The sequence below is a fragment of the Trichophyton benhamiae genome (genome assembly GCF_000151125.1).
Source record: "Trichophyton benhamiae CBS 112371 chromosome Unknown contig01989.5, whole genome shotgun sequence".
NCBI classification, from domain to species: domain Eukaryota; kingdom Fungi; phylum Ascomycota; class Eurotiomycetes; order Onygenales; family Arthrodermataceae; genus Trichophyton; species Trichophyton benhamiae.
Genome location: NW_003315112.1, coordinates 349,739 through 377,631, shown reverse-complemented (window position 1 = coordinate 377,631; position 27,893 = coordinate 349,739). Strand labels below are relative to the sequence as shown.

Genomic DNA, 27,893 nt, shown 5'->3' with positions numbered 1-27,893 from the left:
ACGATGCTGATAGCACCCAGAAGGGGCCATGACCTGAAAAGATGGCACGGCCTTTGTATGATGCGCGGCTGTACGATATGTGAAGCTACTGTTGTAAATATTCACGGTGATACGCATATAATTTTGCATGGACTAAATTAATAACATAATAATTTGCAGTCAACCTTTCAACGCCGTACTCCCGAAGTAGTAACTGGAACCTCAGTCTTAACACCACCCACAAACATCGTATCCTGTAAAGCTCTCGAAGGATCAGAAATGACGAAAGCCAGGGTGAGTGAGATAGATAGCTATATCTCTTCAACAAGCTTTCCGGTATGAGTGGCAGGGGTAGGGTTACCGAATATGTTCCCGGCAGGAGTACCAAGCCATTCATTCGGAACCCCGATGCGGTAACCGTTACGGTTTATAACGCATCTAATCATCGTGGGATCAGGCTTTTCAGGTTCCTGGGGTTCTTGTTGACCAGGAGTGCTTTCTCCAGCGGCTTCAGCAGCACTTATCTTGCCACGGCGTTTGGGGGCTTGTTTCTTCAATAGTTTATTTATAGTATCCATCTGAAGGGTTGTTAGCTTCTGAGAACAGGATTGGAGTTAGATTTTGTGCTTATATACCTTTTCTTCTTCGTTGCGCTTCTCACTGAGATTCTTCCTTCTTCTTGCCATCTCTGCACGACGCATGGCGTGTTCTTCTGCAGTTAGGTGTTTCTTGACTTGTGGTTCTGTACATTGATGTTAGCACGGTGAGACATGTTACTTTGCAAGGAGCGACTCATACCCATTGGCAACTGCAAGAAATCACCTCCAAGCTCGATACGGCCACGCTGTCGTCTAGTCATCTTACTCAGGTCGGGGGTGCTTGACCTGCTTCCACCCATGAGCTCTTCATCAGACTCATCCTCCTCGTCCTCCTCTTCCTCGGGTTCGTCATCGTTAGTTTCAAGTCCCAAGGTATCATCTTGTCCGCCAATATCGTTATCGGATTCCAGTTCAGAGAGCCCTTCCTCCTCATCTTCTTCATCATCATCATCTTCCAGAGTAGCTCTTGAATCTGTCTTTCTCACTTTTGTAGCAGCTGCAGGAGTGACTGTAACAGTAGGCCTAGAAGCCGCCTGTTTGGCGATAGGAGATACCGGTGGAGCATCATCCATATCAATATCGCCCTCAGCATCGATATCGGGTTCACCATCAGCATCCAGGTCCGAATCACCTTCGGCATCAATCTCGTCATCTTCTTCATCTTCCTCATCTCCAATGTCCGAGGGGTCGTCGTCCTCATCCGAGTCCACCTCCACGACTTTCCTCTTGGATCGACTGTTCCTTGGCCCCGTCATAATGACATTCTCTGTGAAGATATTACGAGGCTTGTCGAGGTCATCTTCTCCATTTGTCACTTCACGGAGCTTGCTTGCAGGCATTTTGACGGTAAGTCGAATTGATTTCCTTCTTCCTTCAGGAGATGTAGATGGTGACCGAGAAACGGTCACTGTTGTGATAGTTGTAGATCTATTCCTTGTAGAGCGCCTCGACCTTAACGTCGCGCCGATAGAGTCTGCGTTCATAGTTAACTTGGTGACACCAGCACGAGAGCGAAGAGAGCGAGTGGAAGACATTTTGGGTATATTGATATCGGCTTGCTGGCGGGGGTAATTTTGCTTTCTTCTGTGATGATGGATGTTGACGGTGAAAAGGAAGAGGGAGAGGGAGCAGCAGCAGAAGAAGAGGAAGAAGAAAAGACGATGTGTCGATGTGTTATGCAAAGAAAACAAGTTATATAGAGGGGCGGCGACTTCTACCCGCGGTGAATATCTCTTTCTCTACTGCAGGTTGGAGTTCCCGCGGAAAGGCAGCAAGAGGGAAGATGCATATCACGACCGCTCTCTAGTCTAGAAAACAAGGGCAGAAGGCAGCAAGGCAGCTCCAGTGACGATAAGCATCAGAGCCGGACTAGAGCTTCATCGGCCAAATAATTAGAAGGAGGCCGCTAGCATGCCCGTCTATCCTTGCAATCCCCATTTCAGCGCGGCCATGGCATTTGTTGTTGGATGGTCGATGAAAGATATGGAACTCCCAGCCAGCCAGGACAGCCAAAAAGAAAAGGGAGCAGATAGGAAGCAGTTCCGGTGGGTAGAGGCAGTGGGGAGACGGCAGGGGAATCAGGGGAATCTTCTTGCTCAGGGCATATATACGAATATAGGTGTGCTATATGTGCATCGGCCTGCCTTACCTGCTAGTTATATCCTCCTTATCCTATGAATGTACGGCGGCTGGCATCGCTGCTGGATCCGTGTCGTAGTCGTACGAGCGCTGGACCGGCAGTGAGCTTCTTCCTGTTGGCGGAGACGCTTGACTGGTCTTTCGCTGTGCTGGTCATGGATCTGATCCGTCCGTCGTTGGGGGATGCGCCGGGAGAAGACGAAGGCCGCTCGTCCGCCACCAAACTGTGAGTAAGCCTGCAGCGAATCGCAAGCCAGGGGGGGTTCTCTGGCCGCAGGGCAGTGTCACCAAAGCAGCTCGACTACGCCTCTGGGTCTCCTATCCTCCAAAAATTGCAAGATATCAAAGTCTTCGGCTTTTGCATCCTTTTGGTCTGAGGTTGAAAATTGCCAAAATCAGGCATTTGGTGATGTATTTTTCGTATTCGTAAATTACAAAAATACATTAGTCATAACTAAATTTTTGCGGAGATAAAAGTATAATTGTAATATTACCGTCTCCATACCTAAGCTTCGAGCCGAGGTAAAAAGTTGCTGCTTCTGCTTTTCATACATACATATAAAGAACAAGACGAGAAGACGAGAAGCAGACGAGCGAAGAACAACCGAAATACAGGCAAAAGGAAAGCAAGAGGAAGACGCGGAGCTACGGCGGCCTGACTTCTACGTTGTAACCTATACGCGCAGTCCAGAAACACCATGACAGGACCAAAAGACGCGACGATACCGAGCTGGCAGCAGGCGGCTTCAGACAACAGCAGCACAGCCACGAGCTCAGCGGCAGCGACGGAGAGCAGAGACACGCTTCTCGAGCAGGCCAGACGGTTTCTGCAGGATGAGTCCATATCCGAGGCACCGACAGACAAGAAAATCGCCTTCCTTGAGTCCAAAGGGCTGTCAAACGACGAGATACATACCCTACTCGGCATATCCAGAAACACCCAGGCCACCGCCAGCACGAGCGACAACTCTGGCAGCAATAGCTCAACAGAAGAATCAGAGTCGCAGTCTAACAAAGAGACGGCCGGAGAAGCATCGAGTCAACCGACGCAGTCACCAGTGGCAGCTTCGCCTGCACCAGCACCAACAGCATCACCGAGTAAAGATGTACCTCCAATCATAACCTATCCCGAATTCCTCCTACGGCAATCGAAGCCACCACTTATCACTTTCCAGAACTTCCTATATACACTATATGCCACTGCCGGTATCACAGCCAGCATCTACGGTGCAAGCGAGTACCTCGCTAAGCCGATGCTAGAATCTTTAAACTGTGCTCGACATGAGTTCTCCGAGACGGTGCAGGGGAATCTCAAGGTGTTAAACGAGAAGCTTGAAGGCAACGTGTCAAAGGTACCAGCGTTGTCAACGGCACGGCCAAAGGGGATATCAATGGAAAACGAAAGCGAGGATGATAACGAGTCTGTTACATCTGATCCCACAGAGTTGTTTCATCGGGATATAGCCACACAAACGACAGACCTTGAGCCTACTGCTCCCTCGCAGACAGCGGTAGGAACAGAAATACAGACAGTATCACCTCAAACCGTTATTGAAGAGCACCATTCTCGATTGCAGTCTCTCTCGTCAAGCCTGGCTAGTGTCGTCACAACTGAAAAGTACAGTGATAGTACACAGGGCTATGCAAAAGATCGACTATCAGAATTACAGACCTACCTTGATAGTCTGACATATAGCGCACCGTTATATCTGACCTCCTCGTTATATGGGTCGTATGATGACTCCGCTGATGCGAAGAAGGCGGCAAATGGTGAGGACGAGGCTATTGCAGCTTTCAAGGCAGAGATCAGAAGTGTCAAGGGGACCTTGTTGAGCGCGAGGAACTTTCCGTCTGGTAGCGGTGGGTTGAGGCGGTGATCAATGTATATCATTATAGACTTGTATCATCATTAATGACTTTCTTTATGATTGGAATCCAAAGTTAATACAATATACTTGAAAGTAACTGAGAATGGGTATCTAATATTTCATTTGGATAGTAATAATGCAGAGACAGGTTTGCAAAAGATAAGCCAACGAACAAAGCAAGGTACTTAATGCATCCATGCCTTGATAGAAAAATGCACATTTAAACCAAACGCTCACAGGGAAACCAACTCCATAGACCATGGTAGAGATACAAAAAGGACTTTGAGAAAAGAAAAAAAAATACAAGGAAAGTAAGAAACCATCCTAGCAATCGTCGTAGCAATCACTCCTCCATCAACTCTGTTGGAGGGCGAGAAGTATGTGCATATATTTTCTTTGGCCGAGCATCCAGGGGGCTTAGATCCATGTCTGAATCCATGTCAGAGCCAACCGAAGTATCTTCAACCATCACAGCTGGTAGGTTCGGGCTGCTTCCATGGTGTTCTGGGTGGTAAATCAAAGTACTGCTTCGGCTTCTCTGTCCCGATCCCTTCATATCTGTGTTCATGGCTGTAGCCACATCCGTGGGAGAAACAGGTGTCTCTGGCCGATGACCCAACTCGTTAACATGGCTATCAGAGTCATACAGCCGCCCGAGCCTGCCCAGCGCATCAGCCAAATCAGAAGCATGGACTTCCTTATTCGGCGGCTCCTCGTTGCGCATCATCCATCCGTGCGGAGGGCTGGGTGGCGGACTGATAAAGAACATCTTCTGTGACTGGGGTGCTTCGAGAAGATTGCTGCGTCTCATCTCGTCTGAGTCTGTCTGGATAGGCGTGTTTTCGCCAAAGTACACCCGTGCCCGGCCTTTTCCCTGTAGCGGTTCCCTGTCCAGCAGCTGGCGGACTTTGATGGCGTCCTCGACGGTTAGGAACGAGCAGACTATGCGCCGGAAGGACGGCAGAGGGGAGAATGAGTTTAGTGGTGCGGTGGCTGTGATGTGGGCCTTGATAGAGTCGAGAGAGCTCGGCTGGAAGAGCGAGAGGTCGTTTAGGTCTGTGATAAGGAGGGTATTTGATGGAGGTGATGGTTGCTGCAGTGGCGGCACCTCGATCGATAGTGGTGTGCCGCGGCGAGCGCCAGAGCGAGGAGAGCTGGTTCCAGACATCTTAACCGTCTCTGTCTGTCTTTTCTTCTGTCTTCTGCTGTCCTGGTATCCTGGCGGCGTTCTCTCTCCTTTATATGTTTTTTCTGTCTTGTGCTGCGGCCTTTTTTTGATGCGTTGAAGTTGGAAGAAGCAAAGCCGGCTTTTGGTCCCGTGACTTGGTTGTTGGAAAATGCAGGAAAAACATCCAAGAAAGTCGAAAAACTTGAACTTCAACGACACATTTAAGTATCTCGACGCAGGCAGCGAGCCAGGAACCGGCTGAGACCGCAGCCAACCAGCCTAAGCGCCACTGTGTTTCGTTCAGGGCGTGAGGAAGCCGTCTGGCCTCGGTGATCCCACATACAGAGTGAAGATTCTGCTCAGCGCTAAGCTTGCACAGCCCGCTCGCCGCGCAGTGTTTACCTCGACCGCATGGTCTCCCCTTTTTCCTGCCGGCTGGCGCAGCAGTTCAGAGATTTTCCCCCTTCTCTACTGTTTGCTGGCCAAGCTGGAAGCATGAGGAGGCATGACTATGGCTGAGCTAGCTCTTTAATCTCCATGACACAATTTGAAATCGCCGCTCTGGGTCACCCCCTGCTGATCCGGTATGGAGGCGCGGATGTGGCGATCATCAACGTCTCGGCTTGGATTTCTCGTCTTTTGGAGAAGGTGCTAGAGTGTAGATTTGTTGAGGGCTGTGTCTGCTTTGTACAGGTAGTCTTATGCTTACTTACGGATTGCATCTACTGCCGGGCATAATTTTGCTGCTACAGCCCCCGCAAACACGCTTAATGCCTGCATTAGGATGATGGAGGCTGTTATGGAGGAGGAGAGACACCGCGACAGCTGGGCTATGTATGGCTAGATCCATCGTTGCTGCGAAGAGCGAAGCCCGAGAGCAACCCAGCCCTCCTTGGGATAGAAATGGGAAAGCTAAGCCGGCAGGCAGACTGACAGTGAGATGAAAGTCTTAATACGAAGGAATATAGCATTATCTCCGCAGGCGGATGGTGATGGCGTATTGTGTATACGTATTGGGAGGCTGTCATGTCCATCTGAACAGCCATAATCACGGAGGTGTTTCCCTGAGAACATCGGGACGCCAGCTGTACTTTTGCAACGGTGCGTGGCATGGCATGGCATGGCTCGCCCATCCGTCCGTCCGTCATCGACTACGGCTCACCGACAAGTTATTCGGTCAATCCACGGACGGGATAGAACAGCAGAGCTGCACATACCCATGATTGTTTTCCAAGCGAAAGCTGGACCTTACCTCGTTCGAGGTACCTTCTATATATTCCCCCTTTTGTTACTATTATTTCTCATTCACCGCAGGATTATCCAGCACAAAGCTACATAAAACGTACCTATTAGTTCCTTCACTTACAGCCGTTTTGAAGAAGGTCTGCCGTTGGTACGACGACAAGGGGCTGTCTCATTGCCATAGCTTCTCGACGGAGCTGTGCTGCGAATCCTCGTCGTGCAACCAGTCGGTTTTGTTTCTTCTGTACACCCGATTGAACCCAAGGTTGTGCCATGCAGCACACACGCCTTTCGAAGCTCTTAATTCTACTGACTAGGGTTATAGCTCGTTACCGCTTGACAAACTTGCTAGAAACAGACTCATTCTTTGGGCAGCACATATATACCCCCTTCGTGTAATCAATGGATCCCCAATATTCGGGTCCTTTGCCATTATACCATTCTAACGCTGGTTCCTTTGACTTTTTTCGAGCCATGTTTCTGATACCCCATCCGGCGGGAAGAAAAATACTCGCTTCTTTCTTCGTGGACAACTGATGTATTAATATCTTCGGCGTTCCTGCATGAGAGGTACATACCCTCGGCAACGAGCGCCGTCCACAGTGGATACTGAGGATGTTAGACACCTGCTTTAATTTCGGCCATACATGTGAGGTGGTGCAACAACAACGTGTTCCGAATGCATAACATATATTCGTTGTGTGCGTTAAAGCCTTTCCCGCTATGTTAAGGATCATCACATGCAATAATCCGTCATGACAGTGACTGTGCTTCCATTCTTGGAAGCAAATTTCTGGATAAAAATGAAGCATCGTGAGAATCGAGCAGCTAACAGGTGTGCTCTCCCTTGACCTTGGCTGATGTCGTGAAAGCCAGGGAGCTGCTACCCTTGTTTTCTCCCTTTTTTCTTTTCTTAACCTTTTCTTTGAATCGATCTAGTCCAGTCAAGTCGAGAGGAATGAGGGTCCATAGGTCCGCCTCACTTAACGATATCCCAGATTCACCTTTCATGAGATAGCAAAGGAAGGGTCTTCACATCCTGTGCCTTGGAGTTCCAGCGCAATCAGCCTCTTCCCGATCAACAGGACTGACTGGTCACCGGGCTGGAGCCATACAGGTCAGGCATCCGTGAGGAATACCATTTGACTGCCACTGATAGGAGACATACTATGCTTAAATATAGATACCAAAAAGCCACCGACTTCCCCTTTTCTTTCTCTCCCCTTCCCTTCTTTTCATAACTTTTAAATGAGCTGAAGAAGTCCTTACATCTTCACCAATCTACCACACACTCGTTAAGACTTACACATTAGAAATTCACTGGATACCAATACGCAACGCAACTTCTACAATCTCTGGCAAATTACGCCTAGCAAAAAGCTCCTTCTTTCGATACTTCTTGACTATATTTAACCACCATTTCTACCCTTTCAACCAATCTTACCATGTGTCAGAAGGCCTATTACATTCACGTCTGCGGCCACCAAAGCTGGGGGCCCCTTAACCGCTGCGACAACCGCTACGTCTGCCCAGAAGGAAACACATACTACTATCCCGTCTATCTCACCAGCCCATGTCGATTCTGTCGAACGCCCCGTCGAGGAGGCGGAGATGCCGGGCGAGGACGAGGAAGAGGGAGGACAACTCGATGCCTCCAGGCACACGCCCAGGCACAGAACAGTACCATCCCATCTCCAATTTCCCAATCCCACCACCATCCACCATGTTATTCATCTCCAAACGACGTTGGGGAACCAGGGTCATCTCCTCTACCATCGCCGCTGCCTCCAGTAAGGATGGGCCATCGCAGCATGGTTCCAACGGGATGTGAATGAAAGGGATGCAAAAAACGCACACCTAGTGAGTTCGAGTGTGCGGATTATCATCTTATGGTAGGACCCTGGTATCCCATCTTTATCCTCCCCGCTGGGCCATATCCCCATGCTAACGTTAGAGGCCAGCTGGATGGATGATGGGCTGGCGTGGGGAACACAGAGAACTGCTACGGGGGTGATTGTCCACCCCAGGGAATGGGCCTGGCAAGGTATGGACCTTGCTGGAGGCACGACTCCTACTACATCGATACGCTTCTACCCTTTTTAACTCTGCCTGTCCTTGAAAGTATTGCCTGTTTGTACGAGAGAAGAATGAAAGAAATTGTCGAAAGCTGCTTCAATCAAAAACTTATTTCCTCCAATAATAAATAGCCTGAAGTATCCTGTATCAAAAAATAAAAAAAAAAATAAAAATAAAAATAAAAATAAAAAGTAAAGCAAGAGGAAAAAATAAAAATAAAATAAAATAAAAAAAAATAAATTGAATGCCCGAACCTAAGCATCAAAATATTGAGTATAATATGTTGCCTCTCTGATCCTTGATCGATACCCACCGCCCGTCCAATTTCATCTACTTTGACAGCAAACATCTCAGTATTCTCCATATGTGCTCCATCCGTCTCCATCTGCTTCCTTGGTTACTGTCTGGCTCCCATCTCCGCGCGGCGACGGGCTCCGCAGCGGTTGTACAAGCAGTCTGCAGGCAGCCGCCCAGACAGTCGACTCCTTTTATACACGCAGCATTCATATATATCGGAAGCAGAAGCCTTACCGCAAGTTTGCAAGTCGCACTGAGAAACGTCGCCTTGCTTTTTTCCCATCTTCTAGATGCTTCGCAGCCATGGGAAATGCACAAGGTCAGGAAGGGAAATTATATAAGTGGTTGCCCTGCCGAAGGGGCTTATATCAAACGCACTGATATTGCTCATCGATGGCCTCAAAAGAGGGAGAGAGAGAGAGAGAAGATGAAGAGCTCGATAACTAGACGAGTGCATGTCCATTGGCCCCGTGTGGACAGTTAATAAGTCGCTTATTTCAGATATATGATTTACTTATAATGTCCAGGGGTTGTTTGGCTGGTCTGGTCAGGGTTGGCCGGCATCCTTAGCTCGCACAGGGACAGACAGGCAGCCAGCTCGACACGGCGGCCAGGCCAGGGAGACAGCCAGAAGGACAAACGGTTACTGAAAACGGTTGCTGGGGTCATCTCTTCCCTTCGAGAAGAATTCTATCTATCATGAGGACACTGCTTCGTCTGCCTCACTTGCTAGTTAGCTCACTACTTAGCTGATCGGCTGGCTGATAGACTAGATAGGACTCTCTACGCGCCCGACATCGGTTCTCCAGCAGCCAGAGGATGCGTATGGGGTGCATGCATATACAGCTCAGCTAGTCAGTGAGCAGCAGTTCATCTGGAAACACTCGCCTTGGACTTCTGTGCTGGTTGTATACACTACTATTATGGAGATGCTCTTCGTATACAGTGGAGATGACATCAATCAACAAAACATCTAGCTACGGAGCACATTGCTATTGCTGGAAAAACCGCACGGAAGAAGCAAAAAAGACACCAAGATTGGCCCACAATTCTATGTTTCATCAACGCCTCTACCTTATCTAGAACTCTATGGTCCGCATGAGCTACAGCCAGGTGGAAGAAGGGCCGTCAACAGATGGATCAAGGGGCACATATACTTAGTTTCTGCTGCAAGGCGACGAAATGGGGTATGGAGGAGCTGTTCTCTTCCCTCGAGCCTCTGGTGGAACTGACAGGTTCTTTTTAGCGGGCATGTACGGAGTATGGAGTACGGGGAATCGACATGCATAACGGACGTACATATGAGGAATCAGTTATTCTGTGACCTGTCGAACAGACAAGTCTCCGGGGAGAGGAAGGCGAACAGAGCCCGCGAGACAGAGAACCAAAGGATGAGGCTGCCTGGAACGGGCGGCAGTCACACTGGGACAGAGAGGAGAGCCCGGGCTAAGAGTTACGGAGCAAACCTGTTGCACACCGTTCATGCAGGTCTCAAAGCTCGTTTTGACCATCTGGCTGGTGTTGGGATAACCCCTGAGAGGACGACGACATATTTTTGCTAAAGAGAGATTGGTTTATATCCGCGCTAAACTCGGGGTATGACCTTCATAGCTGAGCAAAAGCCGCCTCGTCCATGGGAATCCCGAAGAAACATGGAATCAATCTGGACGAGGGCGCGGACGAAATGCTCAGGCTTTACGGACGGCTTGTGGCACGAAAAAGTGACGTGAGGGTTGGGATGATTTTCATCCCGAAGTACGCTGATGTTGCATTCTCTCGAGCCCGTCCTGGGTTGTTCAGCAGGGATATTCGCTGTTCTCTTTTGCCCCGGAGCGAAGAGGGGAAAGCTTCGAGTTGGTGAGGATTGTCGCTCCCGATAGCTGTTTGGTAACCTCCCCCCCTGGCCCGCTAGTTAGTGCTCCCGTCTTGACGGAGATTGCCGGTGAGGTCGTGGATAACGGGTGGTTTCTCCTAGCTCCCTATCTCTCCTCCCTTTCGGGACGGACGGGCTGTGATTCTGTCTGCTGTCTTCCCTCGAGAGAGGACTGTATAGGACGGGTGGGCGGTGATATAATTACTTGTCGTTCCTGGGAAGGGGGGTGCCCACCAGATCGATCTCGTATGCACGCAAGCTGGGGGATCAGCCGTTGCTGCTCGCCATCGCCTCGTTTAAGGCCCACAAAGTGGGCGAGCATGAGATGCCTGCAAGGCGTGCGGTAGAGTTGTATCCGGAGAAGCAAGCAGACGTTCGAGATGATATGTAAGTGTACTTCGAGCTGCCACGCCATCGACGGAGGACCCAGAGCTCCGTAATCCGGACAGAAGACCTGCCAGGCTGGCTTGACAGCGGCACAGCTTTCTCCATCAAGTTCCCCACGGGCGTCTCAGCCTCCCAGCGACTTTGACGATGGAGGGATAGAGGATGCTCGGGGGAGGCACGGGAACGGAACTAAACTACCGACCAATTTGCACAAGTTAAGAGAGTACGAGGCTTTAGCTGCCTCTCTCGAAAGCCCATCCATACACCTTATCCCGTCTAAACAGCGAGATTCATGGCTAGACTCGCCGAATATCGAGCCAATATCGCCCATGCGGTCGGACCACTCACATCGAGGGGGCAACTAGACGACCCCCTTATTCCGCAAATCACCATGCACGAACTCCAGATTTTCAAGGCCCGCTGCGCATGATCTCCCTTCCTTATTTTTTTCTCGTTTACGAGGGAAGATTTGCGAGAAGCTGCTGGAGCTGCCTCTTTGCCTCTCGTCTGATGCAATGCGGATGGATATCTGCCTACGGAGTACACTCAACTAGCATGACTCGGTACCCGGCAGTTGATATCTGGCTCGCTATCCACGTCCCACGTGTGAGTCTCCTTGTTCCATGGCTAGAAGATCAGGGTTGTTCTTCGAAGGGCTTGAGGGCGCTAGAAAAGAACAGATCGTCGTCCCTGGCGAAATTCCTCGCACATTCTATCCCGTTGTCAAAGTGGGAGGAGGCAGGGTGAGAAAGGCAAACCCCCCTCCCCCAGCTATAGGGCAGGACAGGATTAGTTGTAAGCAAGTATCCTGACAAGTAATCCATCTTTTAACTCTTTGACAGGTATAATTTCAAGGGTCATATCATTGCAACTCTAACGAATAAACTCGATATACGGATACTACTGCTGCTCCTTGGGTCGGGTGGCGGACAGAGCCGAAAAGCAACTACAAAAAATCAACGCTTCAGAGAAATATAATCACTCGAGAACCAAATTCAAAAGGACACCAAATTCAAGGACCGAGAGCCCAGGACCAGGTCCAAGGACCCGGCTAAAGTCGGTTTGCAAAAGCGCGAGGGCAAAAACGTGGCCATCCAGGTTATCAAAAAGAACGACTGGGATGGGTTCTTTGAGGATTATCATTCTTTTTTTTCAACGTTAAGTCAGTTATCCTTCGCCCCCTTCACAGCCAAGGGTTGGCTCTCCGTCCCTTGCAAATGGACGGGGGCATATTTGGAGAAATCAGGGCAACGAATTTAATTATTTCATGCATAACTATCCAGGCATATACTTGTGTTCGGTTGAGTGACCGAAGGCCAGGCAGGCGGCGGTTGAAGTAATCAGAAACGGGATGCCAGCAGTGTCTGTCTCTCGTTCTCTCTCTCTCTCTAAACACCCCCTACTGCAAGATTAGCCCCTGGGCACTAAGTACACGCCCATCCGCCCATCATCGTGGGGAATCAAGTCAACCTGTCGATTCATGATTAGGAAGCAAGCAAGCTAGCTAGTCAGTACTCCATACTTTTGCTGGACGTGCGTCAGGTACAGCGAAGAGGACGAGTTGAAGGGGGGGGGGGGGGTAGCTGATCGGCCTTCGAGTTACCTCTCCACCCCCCTTTTTTTCTGCTCAGTGTCGATATATTTGCTTATTCCCGGTGAACAATCAGAGCCCGCCGGCAGCTCAGATCTTCGCTCGCAGCTCGCACTCTCCTGGTGACCTCGTCACGATGTGCACACGGAGTTTTGTGCTGCCTTGCTGCAGAGGCACACTAGAGCAAGCCATCTAGCCCCGAAGTCCGGTGATGAGGCGTTTGGGCTCCCCTCTTCTCTGCAGCTGCAGGCAAGGGAAAAGGCTGGCAGGGATATTTAGTACCCTGGAGTGAAGTCTTTTTAAGTCGGCTCGACTATGGGGCACACGAAGGATGGAGACATGATGCTCGACACAGTTCCTCCCCTTAGGCGTCATCAACCAGGGTCTCTAACACTGACTCCCCCTCTGCCTTTTGCCCACGCTGCCTATGCTTGGTCCCTCACTCAGCCTATCTCTGCCTGTCTCTCTCCATCCGCCTTGACCTGCCCTGAACAAAAGACGGTCCGCTAGGCCACCGGCGTGCAGTGCCAATTTTCAGGGATCTCTAAACGCAGAATCGTGAAATAAATGAATGTGGAGCTTTCGCATGGGCAGGATATCGTTGAAACATCGTGAAGGCAAGAATATAATTAAAGATAGCCATAAACGGCCTTAACGAGATCCACTATAGCTCCTCTGCTGGCTGGGGTTGTCTATTTATTCAACCAGGGCAATGGCTGTCTGCGAGCAATGGATAGACGACTTCGATGTCCATGTCGGCATCAACAATATAATCGCAAAGGACACCTCCCCTAAGGTATATCAATATTTAACCGTCTTGCCCTGACATCCTGCTCTTCTCCCTTTGACTCTTCCCTCCTCTTCCTCCCTTTCGCTTTCTTCGCTGGTTGACCTCTGACCCGTCTTCGCTTCCTCAGATCACCTATGAGCCCCCGGAATTGGCCAGGCAGAGCATAACCGACAAGCTGAAACTGCAATTCTGGCCGCCTGCCAAACGGTCATCTACTGCCTCTGCGAGCTCGAGGGGACGAACCCCAGAGTCCTCCAGCTCAGGACGATACATATATATCGGCCCTAATCGTGACAGGCTGGCTGCTGGTTCTCGCGAGTCGCTGTTGACAGTATCTACAAACCGGCAATCAAAACACATGGATTCACGTATGTCCTAATCCCCAAGGCCACGACCTTTTTTCTTTTCTTTTTCTCTCTTTTCGTCTTCTTGCTCTCGCTCTTTCGGTTTCTTAGCGGGAAGCTGGATGCCGATGCTGTTTTGAAGCCGGTTGAACTAATTTAGTGCGTTTGCAGCTACGATACCGGGTTATTTCCCGAGCCATGAGAGAGCTCAAACTGCCTTAGGGTTTTCCCGACCATCTTCAAGGGCTCGCGACCATTCACCTCTGGGTTACTCAAGTTTCAGCGACAGGCGCACTGCCAGACAGATGGGGAACAGTTGCAACACATCCAGACAGTCACCGAGTCCACATTCAACCGGAAGACTTACGCCCTCAGGCAACCAGCCGATCATGGCACACCATCAGCAACAACCTAGAGCCCGGCTGCAGCGCAAGCGGAGCCCGACCAAGGCTGAAATTGAGGGAATCCCTCCCAAGGTGCCTCCGAAAACTGAACCTGCAGTGCCCAAGAAGGACAAGACCAGCCCGTCGCATTTCTTTGGTCGAGGAGTTCCCAGGAACAGATATATAGAAGCTGTCCACTCAACTTCTGCTCCTAATCCCTCTCATCTGCGGGGCGGATCGACCTCGAACCTGTTGTTGGAAAAGGAGCGGCCGGCAGACCAGCTAGCAGATCTCCCACAATTCTCCCAAAGATACCATGACAAACGACCGAAATCGTTGAAGATACTAGGATTAGATGCCACGCGGCGACCAGAGAGTCCTGCGCCCGGGGAGAGCGATGATGTTCCACAAGACCTTGTCATAAGAGAAAAGCCGTCCAAGAAGAAGCCCCGGGGGAGAGCAGGGCTTGACAATATTGATATTCCGGTTGGGAATTTGCCGCCGGGGTATTCTATCCAAACAGCCTCCATGCTGTTGACCTGTCAGGAAATTGAAGAACTTCAAAGCCAGGCTCGGCGAAGGGGCCAGAGATTCGAAGTTCTCAAATACAGCGAAGTATCTTCGCTCACACAGGTAGGCTGGACCCCCTTTGAAATCCACTAAAAAGGGGAGAAAGTGAAGTATTCCTTGCTAACGGACGAGCAGGAAATGCATACTCTCAATAAACATTGCAAATACCTTCGAGACACTCATGTTGCTCTTCGATCAGACAGACAACGTCTGCATGGTAGAGTGATATCATATCTCAAATCAGCCAGCGGGGTCTCCAGTTTCTCCCCCGAGGGCGTCCTCAAACAAGAAGAAGCCTTGCTAGAAATCGACCAATCGATAGACGAATGGGCGACAAAACTCGAATACGCAGAAGAGCGGCGAGCAAAGATCCAACAGAAGCTATTGGAGCACATGGTCGCCATCCTCAACTTACCTCAACCTGCTCCAAAGGAGCCCAGTCACAGCCGAAGTATAAGCGATTATACCAGCATTAGCGAAAAGGACAGCCGGCGAAGTGACCTCGAATCAATCATAATATATGCCGATGCGGGACTCCATCGATCAAACACCGACAAACCGTGGATATGATCACTCCTTTAACCGTCCACTTTCATTGCACATAACTATTTTTTTCTTTTCTTTTTTTCTTTTATCAAATTCGACACCGTCCATCTATACCTTGAACTGGACTAAGCGGGCGTTCTCCCATCAAACATCACGCACGGGTTGGCAGAGCTAGCCCTCCCACGCTCTCTACCAAAAGCATTTCATTCGGCGTAATAATTTCCTTTGCGACCATAGGACCATGGACATCCCAACAGGAATCATAGGACTCTGGGATAAGGGCCTTTGGGAAGAGGTTTTGCCCGCTTTTGGGCGACTGAAAATAGACGATATACCCTTGGGCAAGCGATAAAATTCTTTGAATACTGGATAGTCAAAACATAGCCGTAGTTAATATCATATAGGAGGGTTTTAATCAACAAGTCTTTCCTTCAGCTTTTCTTCTCGCTCTTTCATATCAAGTTTGAGGTTGATTTGAAGATTGTAACAATGAGAAATGGGGAACCTTGAAAAAAAAAAAAATACCGGAGCGGAAAAACATGACCCCGCCAAGCTTTGCGAAATTCAACTTTTTCTTGCTGTCAAATTTGATGCTTCGAGACGTGCAATTTTATATTCATATACAAGAACTCGACCTGAACAGCTCCTTTTCCTTGATCTTCTTGCTGCAATTGAAGCGTGAATAGACAGAGATATATACAAAATCCGCCATCATGTTCCGCAGAGCACTTCTCAGACAAAGTCGGCTTGCCGGTTCCGCGGCTCCCTCGTCCGTCGTCTCCCCCATCCACAGACAATCAGCTATCATCCGCCAGTCCCAACAGTTAGCAGCACGATCATTACCCTCCAGAATACAGAGCAGATACGCTTCAACGGAAGCCAACGGTGAAAAGCCCAAGGCTGAAGAAGCTGCCGAAGCTGAAAAGCCATCTGAGCTCGAGACATTGAAGAAGGATCTAGAAGCACGTGAGAAGGAAGTGGTTGATTTGAAGGTATGCAGCGCATCGAATCGATATGCAAGTTGTGCATGTAGTTGATTAGAGCTAACTCTGGCCTGGAATACTAGGATAAATACCTTCGCTCTGTCGCTGACTTCCGCAACCTGCAAGAGCGGACTCGCCGAGATATCGAAGCTGCTCGTACCTTTGCTATCCAGAAGTTTGCCGCAGACCTCATCGAGTCAATTGATAACCTGGAGCGTGCGCTTGCAGCTGTTCCTCCTGAGAAGGTCGATGCTGCCAATGCAAAGGAAAACAAGGATGTTTACGAGCTGTTCTCCGGCCTGAAGATGACGGAGGGCGTGCTCATGAACACCCTCAAGAAGCACGGTGTTGTCAGATTCGATCCGTCCGAGCTGGTAGATGGTCAACCTCAGAAGTTCGACCCAAGCAGACATGAGGCTTTGTTTATGTCTCCAGTGGAGGGCAAGCAGGACGGCGATATCATGCACGTTCAGAACAAGGGTTTTACCCTCAACGGCAGAATCCTCAGGGTACGTTTTGCACTTTATATATGCCACGACGGAACATAACTAACATCTTCTATAGGCCGCTAAAGTTGGCGTCGTGAAGAATGCATAAACTCTCTGTTGCATGCCCTGAACAACAAAAAACCCCTCTGGGATACTCATCCAATTCTAATGCCTTCTCCAGCCCACCTCTTTCCCCTTCAATCTACCCCCTCCGCATGACCCTCCCCATTTTCCTAATCATAGCCGCTTCATTGGCATACTGTATACTATTCTGCTTTTAGCGGAGCCGGTTATAAAAGCAGCTAGGCACGGCGTTTTGCTTTTAAGGTTATTCTTTACGGGATGATGTTTCAGTTTGACGATTGAATCTGTACACATACATAAACTACATCTTCTTTTCTACTGTCATGTTACCCCGTTTTATACTGTTCTTGTCTCTCCTATCTCTCCTCTCTTATTTGTATGTTTTTGCCTCATGCCCTTTTTCTTTTCTTCCCTACTTTTCTTTCCTGCTGGCGGATTCTTGCTGCTGCTTTGGTGCGGTATGAATGGTGCATGGAACGATGTACAATTGCAAATTAGAGACTCATTTAATAGCAGCTATGCTTTGGATCGAAGGGTATATACATATTACACACCTTGAAGGTTACAGCTGAATCAAATCTACCCAGATGAACCCGAACACTATCTAAAAATACATGAGTGGTTATTGTACATATCGCTGAAGAATACAGACAAATACCCCTTATCACCTCAATTCAACGCCAGCAGTTTCCACCAGTGTCTGCCGTACCTTATCATGCAGCTTATTTGTCTCTTCATTCGTCAAAGTCCTTTCCAAACTCCTATAATTGATTCGATAACATAAACTCTTCCTTCCTGTCTTCGGATGCGTAAACTCATCAACCAAACTTACATCCTCTGCTAAATCGCCAGCTGCACCTCGTACGATCTCCATTATATCATTTTCATGGAACGGCACACTTCCTCCAGCTGCACTTACGGAGCCGGCTGCAGAGGGAGGGAGCCAAAATGCAACGTCTTTGTAGCATGCTGGGTGTTTAGAGAAAGGCACGAAACGAGTGATCTTGCCTGCCTGGAACTGGGAAAGGAACCTTGGATCCTTGGACCAGAAAAGACGGATGTCAGGAATGTTGAACAAAAGCATTGCGATTCGTTCAAGGCCCAGGCCGAAAGCCCAGCCAATTCGATGTGAGACGCCAGAGGAATTGAGAAGCTCTTGCTTGACGACACCGCAACCTAGCAGTTCTAGCCATTCGCCTTGCCAGAAGACTTCTAGTTCGAAGGATGGGCTGGTGAAAGGGAAGTATGCCTCGATCCATCTGATTTTCAAGGGTTCTTGTGCAGCATCTGGGTTCTCGGTGGCTTCTCTAGCAGCAGAGAAGATTCTTATGACGAGCAGTTCGAGAGAACGCTTAAGATGGGCGGTAATCGCCTCGGCTTCCTCTGCAGTATGATATTTATCTTGCAGCGGGTTGCGAGTCGGATGTATAGTTGGGTTGGGATCTTCCACGATAACATCATGACGAGGGAGAGCTTCAAGATCTTTCCATATCTGCGCAGCCGTTTGTTGAGAGGACTTCAGTGGTTCGTTCTCAGGTCGTTTCCATAGTCGTGCACATTCCATCTGGTGAAAGACGGGATAATGGCTTCGGTCAATAGCATCGCGGCGGTAAACGTCTGCTACAATAGTGTATCCTTTCTCTTCCGGCTTGGTAGCCTCATTCCTGTTCATCTGCTGGAAGTATGCTCGCTGATGTGCACTTGTATGTGTCCGTAAAACAGTATGTTTATCCAAATAGTATGTGTCTGTCCGGCTTCGACCCGGATGATCTGCTGGGAAACCTAGGTCGTCAAAGTTCCGCGCTGCAGGAACAATTGGATCCGGTTCAGCATAGTTCCCAAATTCAGGGCCGGAGAATTGGCTCTCGACGAGCTTCCGGGTTATTGAGAGAGGATGGTTCTCGTCTAGATATAAACCACGGCCGAGGTGCGCGAGGATGTGACTGGGGGCGTTTGTCCATTCATCCGGCTGGTAGGACTTGTTTCCCACGGTGAAAGCTGGAGAAGACGATGCAATTGATGGCTCTGGTTTCGTTCCGACGGTCTCCTTGTCCTTTGGAGCTGCAGTAGAGCTGTTGAACCGGGGTCGTAGTGCTTTCGATTGGTATGTGAGTAATCGATTGATAAAAATCGGTCGCGATGCAGCCAAATTCGAGGCAGCCAAAGACCATCTGCAGGAAACCCGCAGGGCCCGTCCTGTCGCCAGCAACTGCATCTTGTCCGTCTCTTCTTCTCGGCTGCTCCTCTTCCCGTCGTCGTCGTCTTCAGCTGCTTCAGCTCGGCCTTGTAAATATCAGCAGCTCGTCGTAATTTTCGCTCGGTGATGTTCCGCCTACGTATCGAAAATTACCAGGAACTCCTATCTCCAGCCAATTACCGTGAGCCGGGGAATAGATATCGCGTATCGTACTGTAAGATGGATCCCATGTAAATCCAGAGCTCGCAAAGGCGAATTAAAAGCTCCAGAAAGCCGTTGGAAAGGGGAGAAAAACGGCGAATCTTGCTCTTCTCCAGCATCACTTAGACAGCTTCGTCAGAGGCAAGGATGCGCAGTTTGAGAGCGTCGATATGGGCAAGAAAGGAGTGATTGAGGGCGGTGCCTCGCAGCCGGGCGTGCATTATCCGTTCTGGTTTGGAGGCTCAGCTTCTTGCTGTGCGGCGGGGGTGACACATCCCTTGGATCTTGGTGAGATGACAACTGGACAGATTTGGTGATGTTTGATGGGACTAAATACTGACGGATTGCTCTAGTTAAGGTATAAGATCTCCCAAGTTGGCTTCTTGATGGAGGATATCATGTTGATATCTGGTTTGACAGGTCCGGCTACAAACTCGAGGACCAAATGACCCAACCGGGATGCTCCGGACCATAGTCCATATATGTAAAAATGAGGGATTCCTAGGTCTCTACAGCGGAGTAAGGTCTCTTTATTCCTATAGACAAGTTTGACATGATATGCTGATGGTTATGAGGTTAGCTCTCCGCCTCAGTCCTGCGACAGTTGACATATTCAACGACTCGGTTCGGAGTATACGAGGAGCTCAAGACTCGAGTCAACGAGGCATCTCCTTCTTCTCCCCCGTCTTTGCCTACGCTTATTGCAATGGCATCAGTATCTGGCTTCCTGGGCGGACTGGTAGGTAACCCCGCAGACGTATTGAACGTACGAATGCAATCAGATGCCGGCCTCCCTCCGGAGAAGAGACGGAACTACAAGCATGCACTTGACGGGCTAGTTCGGATGATACGCTCAGAGGGCATCAGCAGTGCATTTAGAGGTGTTTGGCCTAACTCGGCCAGAGCAGTGTTGATGACTGCGTCGCAACTGGCTACCTATGATGCGTTCAAAGGTATATGTATCGGTAACCTGGGCATGAAGGATAACCTGACGACACATTTTACTTCGTCCTTCATGGCCGGGTTTGTAGCTACGTCTGTGTGCAGTCCTGTGGACGTGATCAAGACCAGAATCATGCATGCCAGTCCCGCGGAGAGTAAAGGACACAGCTTCGTTGGACTGCTGAGAGACGTGTTTAAGAAAGAAGGGTTTACTTGGATGTTCAGAGGATGGACACCCAGCTTCATCCGGCTAGGTCCTCATACCATTGCGACGTTTTTGTTCCTTGAGCAGCATAAGAAGGTGTATCGTGCATTGAAGGGGGTTCAGTCGGAGGCATCGATCTAGTTGGGAGTTTATCTAAAGGTCAATTGGATATACTGTAGTTTGTAATATGTTTAGGATAGACTAGATTACATTCTATTAGGCGCGAGGGGTTGTTCTTAATAATATTGATACTGATGCAAAAGGAATAAAGATAGTCGTTTTTTGCTTTGAAATCCTGCTTTAATATTGAGACAGTATTATATACACTTCTTTAACCATCAGCAAGCCAGAGGAGCTGTGACATCGATAACATCAGCCCGAGGCTATCCTAAAAGAAATCTATCGGTCGAGGCGAGCAGGAAAGTTGCCGGCTTCTGAGGAAGATATTAGTATCAACTTGACATTCACCATACAGACTGGGGGGTCATACCTCTCTGGTCGTCCCATCGATCGGTCCAGGACTTGGGGCAGAGAGATCGGTAAGCAAGGAAAAACTAGAATTGGGTCAGACGCATGGTTCAATCTGCTATGGGTGCTTATATGGGCAGTACCTGTCTGCAGGGCTTGAATTCCTCTCCCTTGGCGTTGATGCACTTGTGGTAATCAACGTAGTTTTGCCAGCAGTGCTTGGTCCTAGACACGCCGTTAGACTGATTTATTCGCCGACATATTGCTGCCAATTGGACCTGACTTACTGGTTCTGGTTGGGGAAACGGGCGTCGAAGCCTAGAGTACGGTCAGCCACCTCACCACCCTCACAAAACACAGTCCAAACCAAACGGGAAGGTCATCGTAAAGAGTGCCTAGAGTTCTATCACGTACCAGCTATCGAGCAGAGTCAGCAATTGTACACAGTCAGCGCCGGTTAAGGACAGCTACGACGGTAAACGAAGAGCAGGGAAGGAGAATCAACACAGCAGTCACGAACTTGAAGGGCTTGGTCTCGACGGGCTCATCGGGGTCGGCGTCTGGGATCTCGACAGGCATGGTGGCTGGTTCGCAAACGCAATTGACCGTGTTCTCGACGTCGGCGGGGCGGGGAGCTGTTCTTTGCTCGTCTGGTGGTCGTTTCGTCAAGGTCTTCGTCGGTTGGTGTGAAGTTGGAGTTGAAGTTGCGTGACAAAAGAAAAAGTCCCGTGAGAGCGGATGACTAAGCGAATCAGGCGAATCAGGCATTCAGCTTTACTCTTCCCACTCTCATCCTCTCCGTGAACAACGTACGATACAAACAAGCGAACGACGACCTGCGCACCAGCGACTGCAAAACTCCCTGAACTCGACCCTGCGGCGTTTGAACGAGCTGCCTGAATATCCAGCAACGATGTTTGCCACCCGTGCCCTCGGCTTCCGGTCGGCTCGACCTCTCTTTGAGCCCATCCCCGTAAGTTGCTACGTTTTCCTTGCTCTGCTCTGCTTCGCTTTCCGCCTGTATTCCAGTAGTAAAGGTTCTAACAGCTTCGTATAGAAGGAACAGCAAAGCGGTAAGCTCTGGGACCCTCAATCTACCCGTTTGGCAGGTCAATGCCGTGGTTTGATGCCGCCGGGCTCGTCTGACAATCTCCCCTTGAACTCTAGCTCACACCATCTCCCAACGTCTGCGAACACTCAAGAAGATTCCTCCGGAGTTGATCCCTCTCGGTGAGTAGTATGCTCTTAAAGTGATAGGCTAACAGGAATTGAATTGATCGTGCTAACAGTCTATTTACTTAGGTGTCGTCCTTTCGTAAGATTCCGCCATTATCAAATGCCCAAGAAGACCCCCATACTAATACCTTTCTAGTGTTGCCATTTGCGCCGCCATTTACTCCAGTGGAAAGAAGCTGTTTGAGGATAAGACTCTGCGTCTCAGCCGATCGAAGCGCGAGGACCACTAAGCCTGGATTCTCCTTCCGGGTGTGGAACAAGGAGAAAAAGGATGATGGGCGCGGCATAAATATGTTTGAGTAGCAGATTTAGGAGCAGAAAATGAATGCAATCATCTCCTTGTATCGTTAAGACGGCAGCTGAGTGTTGGTGGCGGTCTTTTGTACATATATGAGATAATTCAGCACAGCTTGCTTGCTTTCCTCAGTGCTGCGTCTTGTCTGATTCCGATTTTGATAGCCCTCCGGCTGTACGGCATGGCTATGCTGGCTTCGGGCCTGCAACGTCCAGTCCCTCGAGACCTTGCATAGGATCTTCAGGCCGGTTGTTGCTGGTGCTGGCTTCTCCTGTAGCAAGCTGGTCCTCCTCGCTGACTGCGTGCTTGGCCAGATATCCCTCCTATAAACTGTATTAATATTATGGTTCTTTACTCCATTTATACTTAATCCAAGGGTAAACACACCTGCTCCCATATAGCCGTCTTACTACCTAGTCCCTCGTTGCTTTCTTTCTGCGGTTTTGCTGCCGCTACTTTGATAGTTCGTCCATACAGCACGCTCTGGTCCATGTTGTCGATCGCCTCTTTGGCATCCTGAGGCAGCTCAAACTCGATATATCCGAATCCCCGGTGCAGGTCCGTGGACGAAGGCAGCTCTGGCTTCGGCAGCGAGATATCAGTTATCTCGCCAAAGGGGATGAACGCTTCGCTCAGCGTCCGCACTGTAACCGCCTGATCGAGCCCACCCACGTAGATGGTGCCTTTTAGCCTGGATGCGTCCGTCATCGTCTATTCCGCATCTATTGTCTTCCTGCGGCCGCCCTCTCTCTCTGCGACTCTGCTTTGCTCTCTTCACACCTTTTTCACTTCGTTCGTCGTCTATCAAAATCTCATATCACGTGACCGCCTACTAAAAGGCCACCTTGTTGCCCCTTTGAAGCCCAACAACAAAACGAGATTTGATATATCGAGTATAAACAGCCAGCTTGTCCTTGTCTTGCTACCGTCTGCTCGCTGACAGGGCCTTTTGACACTAAAGGAGACCTGCTTCCCGTCTAGACGGCCAGTCGGGGGTTTCCTTCTTTTCCCTTTTCTTCTAGTTTTCTCTCCGTGATCCCTGGTATCTAGCAGCACAGTCGACCATGGTGCGTCTACGACAGATACCACGCAGTGCGGCCTTCGCCTGGTCCCCGGGCCATTCTTCTCCCTTCCTAGCGACCGGAACGCATGTTAGAGCCGTCGACGTCGATTTCTCCAACGAGACCTTTCTAGAATTGTGGGATCTCAAGCTTGATGGTGAGAATGTGGGAGCGGAGCTGCAGCCTGTAGCCAAGATTAGCACAGAGTCCAGGTGAGCTCCACGGCGATATTACAGACGGCGGTGGAATGCTGTCAATTGGAAATGACAGCTCACTGATTTGGTTGTAGGTTCCATGACCTTGGGTGGGCAGAGACAGAGGATAGCACTAGAGGGCTTATTGCGGGAGCGTTGGAGAACGGAGCCCTGAATCTATGGGACGCTGCAAAGCTACTGGATGGCTCTAGGTTTGTAATTACGGAATTGACTGTTTACGGAAACCATTGAGCTGACTGTTCGTAGCAGTGAACCGGCCATGAAAGTGGCTGCTCATAGCGGGGCAGTCAAAACGCTCCAATTTCACCCTAGGCATTCCAATCTCCTGGCCAGTGGTGGAAGCGTAGGGGAGGTTAGTGATGCTTCTCAATTCGTCTACGCTGTGAACCTTTTGCTAAATTTCTTGTTTAATAGTTGTTTATTACCGACCTGAATAACATCGAGAACCCAACTAGACTGGGCAAAGTCGCCGCCAGCCAAGTCGAGATAGATTGCCTCGACTGGAACAAGAAAGTACCCCATATCCTAGCCACGGGAAACAGTGACGGGTTCGTAACGGTATGGGATGCTAAGGCCGGAAAGGAGAGCTTGACCCTCAAGAACCTGGGTCGTAAGCCTGTCAGTGCTATCGCTTGGGATCCAGAGAAGCCTACCAGACTAGTTACGTCGATTCCGCTCGAGACTGATCCGGTTATCCTTGTTTGGGACCTGCGCAATGCCAATGCACCCGAACGAGTACTAAAGGGCCATGAATCCGGCGTCCTCTCACTGTCTTGGTGTCCCCAGGACCCGAGACTCCTCCTTTCCAGTGGCGAAGACAACCGAAATATATGCTGGAACCCGCAGACCGGCGAGGCATACGGAGAATTCCCAATTGTTACAAATGCCACTTTCCAGACTCGATTCAATCCTACCAACCCCAATATTCTTGCCACTGCCTCTTTGGATGGAAAGATCTCCGTTCAGACGCTCCAAAACACTAATCCGGAAACGGCGCAAAAGGGCGACGATGCGCAACCTCTAAATGATGAAGATTTCTTTGCCAAAGCACAGACTCAACCACAAGGCCCTACTTTCTCCCTACCAAAGGCTCCCAAATGGTTTGAGCGTCCTACCACCGCCAACTTTGGTTTTGGTGGAAGGGTCATCTCAGTGGTGACTGCCCCAGGGACACGGACGTCAACCATCCGTATCAGCAAGTTTGAGGTAGATGCTAGCATTGGTGCTGCCACTGATGCTTTTGAGTCAGCTTTGAGCTCTGGAGACGTCCGCAGTATTTGCGAGTCTCGAGCTGCCGAGGCTAAGACTGAAGAAGAGAAATCTGACTGGAAGGTTATGACTACTTTGATGTCGGAGACACCTAGAAAGGAACTCATTACTCACCTTGGATTTTCTGGCGATGTTGATGAGGCTGCAGACAGCTTAGCCAAGCTCGGGCTTAAAACGGAGGAATCAGAAGAAAAGAAAGTGGAGAAAGAGAAGCCATCTCTCGCACCTCCTGCAGGAGCCAGGAAACATAAGAGGCTTACTTCTATCTTTGATACTGGGGCTGATGGCGAGAGTGACAGCTTCTTGACTGACCTATCTGCTTCCAAAGCGGCTCAGACCAACAGTCCCTTCCAGTTGTTTACGGGAGAGGAGACTGAAGCAGACAAGTCTATCACCAAAGCTCTTATACAGGGTCAATTCGACAAGGCCCTTGAGATCTGCCTCAAGGAGGACCGAATGGCTGATGCTCTTATGATCGCTCTATCTGGTGGTCAGGAGTGCATTGAAAAGGCCCAGGAGGCGTACTTCCTCAAGAAATGTGAGGGGCCCAGCTACATCCGCCTGCTAGCATCTATCGCTGGCAAGGATATCTGGGACGTCGTTCATAATGCGGACCTTAAAAACTGGAAGGAGATAGTTGCTGTCATTTGCACTTTTGCTGATGATAAGGATTATCCCGAACTTTGCGAAGCTCTTGGTGATAGGCTGGAAGAGTACTCGAGAACTCATGATAGCAAGGAGACTCGTAAGGACGCTTCCTTCTGCTATTTGGCCAGTTCCAAGCTGGAGAAGGTTGTGTCTATCTGGATTCAGGAACTCAAGGAGAATGAGAGCAAGATGGTTGAGACCGCCTCTGGTGAGACTGGATTTTCGATCCACGTCCAAGTTCTCAGAGACTTCATCGAGAAGGTCACAGTGTTCCGCCAAGTGTCCAAGTTCGTTGACGCTGAAAAAGATAAGCCATCGGACTGGAAACTCACCTCTCTCTACGACAAGTACATTGAGTATGCTGAGATCGTTGCTACTCATGGCAGATTGGAGGTAGCAGAGAAGTACCTCAGCTTGCTACCCGACAGCCATCCAGCAGGAGGCGCTGCAAAGAACCGCATCCAACTAGCCACCAAGAAAGCTACCACCAAGGCCGCCTCCAAAGCAGCTTCGCATATTCCAGCAGCCCGACAAGCTTCAACAGCCCTGCCACAGCCATCGCTTGGAGGATACACTCCTGTCCAGCCTCCGGTGCCCCAGCAGCCGCCAATGATGAACCGTGGACCAACTCCAAACAACCCGTACGCACCACCAGCCTTCAACCAACCCGCCAACCCTTACGCTCCAAGTGCTCAGACATCAAGCTATGCACCCACCACCGGCTACCAACCGACACAGCAGCCGGGTATCGCCCCTCCTTTATTCCCCGGTCAGCAAACCCATGGAGTTCCGCCACCTCCCAGAGGCCTAACCCAATCTCCCTCCACAGTAAAGCCGCACACGGAACGAAGCAATGTCCCTGCATGGAACGATCTTCCCGAAGGATTTGCAAGGACTCCAACCCCCCGACGTGGAACTCCAAGCCAGGGCCCTGCGGTCATCAGCTCGCCGTTCCCCAATCAGCAACAGCAGGCCCAGAGTCCTCCTCCACCTCCTGGTCCTCCAGTTGCAGGCCATCGAGCTTCAATGCCTGTTCCTCCACCTCCAAAGGGTCCCTTCCCAGCAGCATCACATGCAACTCCTCCAGGCTCTGCGGGAGGCACTCAATTTGTACCACCGGAGCGCCCGTCCTCTACTGCTAACCTGTATGCTCCCCCTCCAGCACAACACCCACCAACAGGAGCGGCCGGTGGTCCTCCACACATCGCCCGCAGTGCATCCCCTTACACTCCTCCACCAGCCGGCGCACCCCCATCAAACCGATATGCCCCGGTAGCGTCAGCCCAGCCATCTCACCCACCTGGACCACCTGGACCCTCCGGGCCTCCGGGACCACCCCAACAGGCTCCCGGCCCAGGCCCATACGGATCTCAGCGATTCCAGCCTGCACCACCACCACAGGGAGGACCTCCTCAGGGTCCGTATGCACCACAAGGAGGCCAGTTCACTCAACCTCCTCCACCACCACATACCGGTGCTCCTCCACGACAGGACTCCCGACCAAGTACCGGCCAATCGCAGAAGAAAGCTCCCACAGCTCCTCCCAAGCACCGTAAGTTGATCATCTACCACATCTACAATACATGTCTGTAACTGATCCGATAACTAACCCGTCCATAGCTACCGGTGACCGTTCACACATCCTAGATAATGCCAAGCCAATCTTCGAAATTCTCTCCGCTGACATGCAGCGCGTAAAAGCTCGTGCTCCATCTAGCTTCAAGGCCCAAGTCAACGACACTGAACGAAGACTAAACATCCTGTTCGATCATTTGAACAACGAAGATCTGCTGAAGCCTGCCACAATTGACAGCATGGTTGAGCTAGCCCGAGCTATCCAGAGCAGAGAATACGAAGCCGCGCAGGCTATTCATCTGGACATTCTGACCAACCGCACTGATGAATGCGGAAACTGGATGGTATGTGACTTACTACCTGACGTCAAACAATTAACACATACTAACTTCTATCTAGGTTGGTGTCAAACGGTTGATTGGCATGAGCAAAGCAACGCCATGAACGGAATGAAACAAAAAAAGCCTCACTTTCTCTTCACCCCTGACCTAGTTAGCATTTAACACTTTTCTACAAAACCGGGATTTTTAAATGTCGTTATGAAGATGATCGTACATGGCCCTTTTCTCTCTTGGAGTTGATTTTGCGTCTATTTCGGTTCTTATGGTTGAAATAGAGAAATCGGAGGTATACAGCCCCCGCCTCTGGGGGTGACAAGGCAACAAAAAAGGGCGG

General features: G+C 50.0%; 9 protein-coding genes across 9 annotated transcripts; 5 read left to right on the top strand and 4 right to left on the bottom strand.

Moving 5' to 3' along the window:
- Positions 1–290: 290 nt before the first annotated feature.
- On the bottom strand, positions 291–1,612 carry ARB_04842 (uncharacterized protein; the record flags this gene model as incomplete). The annotated part of the gene is made up of 3 exons (XM_003016507.1): positions 291–575; positions 615–721; positions 778–1,612. 3 exons carry the CDS (start codon positions 1,610–1,612, stop codon positions 291–293), a joined length of 1,227 nt encoding a protein of 408 aa, XP_003016553.1.
- Positions 1,613–1,669: 57 nt separating this feature from the next.
- ARB_04841 (uncharacterized protein) lies at positions 1,670–1,777 on the top strand (the record flags this gene model as incomplete). The annotated part of the gene is made up of 1 exon (XM_003016506.1): positions 1,670–1,777. The coding sequence occupies one exon, from the start codon at positions 1,670–1,672 to the stop codon at positions 1,775–1,777; it is 108 nt and encodes a 35-aa protein (XP_003016552.1).
- Positions 1,778–2,914: 1,137 nt separating this feature from the next.
- ARB_04840 (peroxisomal membrane anchor protein, putative) lies at positions 2,915–4,093 on the top strand (the record flags this gene model as incomplete). Its single annotated transcript, XM_003016505.1, has 1 exon — positions 2,915–4,093. One exon carries the CDS (start codon positions 2,915–2,917, stop codon positions 4,091–4,093), a length of 1,179 nt encoding a protein of 392 aa, XP_003016551.1.
- Positions 4,094–4,427: 334 nt separating this feature from the next.
- ARB_04839 (uncharacterized protein) lies at positions 4,428–5,252 on the bottom strand (the record flags this gene model as incomplete). Its single annotated transcript, XM_003016504.1, has 1 exon — positions 4,428–5,252. The coding sequence occupies one exon, from the start codon at positions 5,250–5,252 to the stop codon at positions 4,428–4,430; it is 825 nt and encodes a 274-aa protein (XP_003016550.1).
- An 8,989-nt stretch (positions 5,253–14,241) lies between these two features.
- ARB_04838 (uncharacterized protein) lies at positions 14,242–15,375 on the top strand (the record flags this gene model as incomplete). The annotated part of the gene is made up of 2 exons (XM_003016503.1): positions 14,242–14,868; positions 14,941–15,375. 2 exons carry the CDS (start codon positions 14,242–14,244, stop codon positions 15,373–15,375), a joined length of 1,062 nt encoding a protein of 353 aa, XP_003016549.1.
- A 472-nt stretch (positions 15,376–15,847) lies between these two features.
- On the top strand, positions 15,848–16,931 carry ARB_04837 (uncharacterized protein; the record flags this gene model as incomplete). Its single annotated transcript, XM_003016502.1, has 4 exons — positions 15,848–16,029; positions 16,145–16,343; positions 16,418–16,843; positions 16,899–16,931. The coding sequence occupies 4 exons, from the start codon at positions 15,848–15,850 to the stop codon at positions 16,929–16,931; spliced, it is 840 nt and encodes a 279-aa protein (XP_003016548.1).
- A 311-nt stretch (positions 16,932–17,242) lies between these two features.
- On the bottom strand, positions 17,243–19,121 carry ARB_04836 (uncharacterized protein; the record flags this gene model as incomplete). Its single annotated transcript, XM_003016501.1, has 2 exons — positions 17,243–17,422; positions 17,616–19,121. The coding sequence occupies 2 exons, from the start codon at positions 19,119–19,121 to the stop codon at positions 17,243–17,245; spliced, it is 1,686 nt and encodes a 561-aa protein (XP_003016547.1).
- A 3,514-nt stretch (positions 19,122–22,635) lies between these two features.
- ARB_04835 (uncharacterized protein) lies at positions 22,636–23,158 on the bottom strand (the record flags this gene model as incomplete). Its single annotated transcript, XM_003016500.1, has 2 exons — positions 22,636–22,773; positions 22,838–23,158. 2 exons carry the CDS (start codon positions 23,156–23,158, stop codon positions 22,636–22,638), a joined length of 459 nt encoding a protein of 152 aa, XP_003016546.1.
- A 356-nt stretch (positions 23,159–23,514) lies between these two features.
- Positions 23,515–27,721, top strand: ARB_04834 (uncharacterized protein; the record flags this gene model as incomplete). Its single annotated transcript, XM_003016499.1, has 5 exons — positions 23,515–23,723; positions 23,801–23,917; positions 23,973–24,078; positions 24,141–27,195; positions 27,264–27,721. 5 exons carry the CDS (start codon positions 23,515–23,517, stop codon positions 27,719–27,721), a joined length of 3,945 nt encoding a protein of 1,314 aa, XP_003016545.1.
- Between the last annotated feature and the right edge of the window lie 172 nt (positions 27,722–27,893).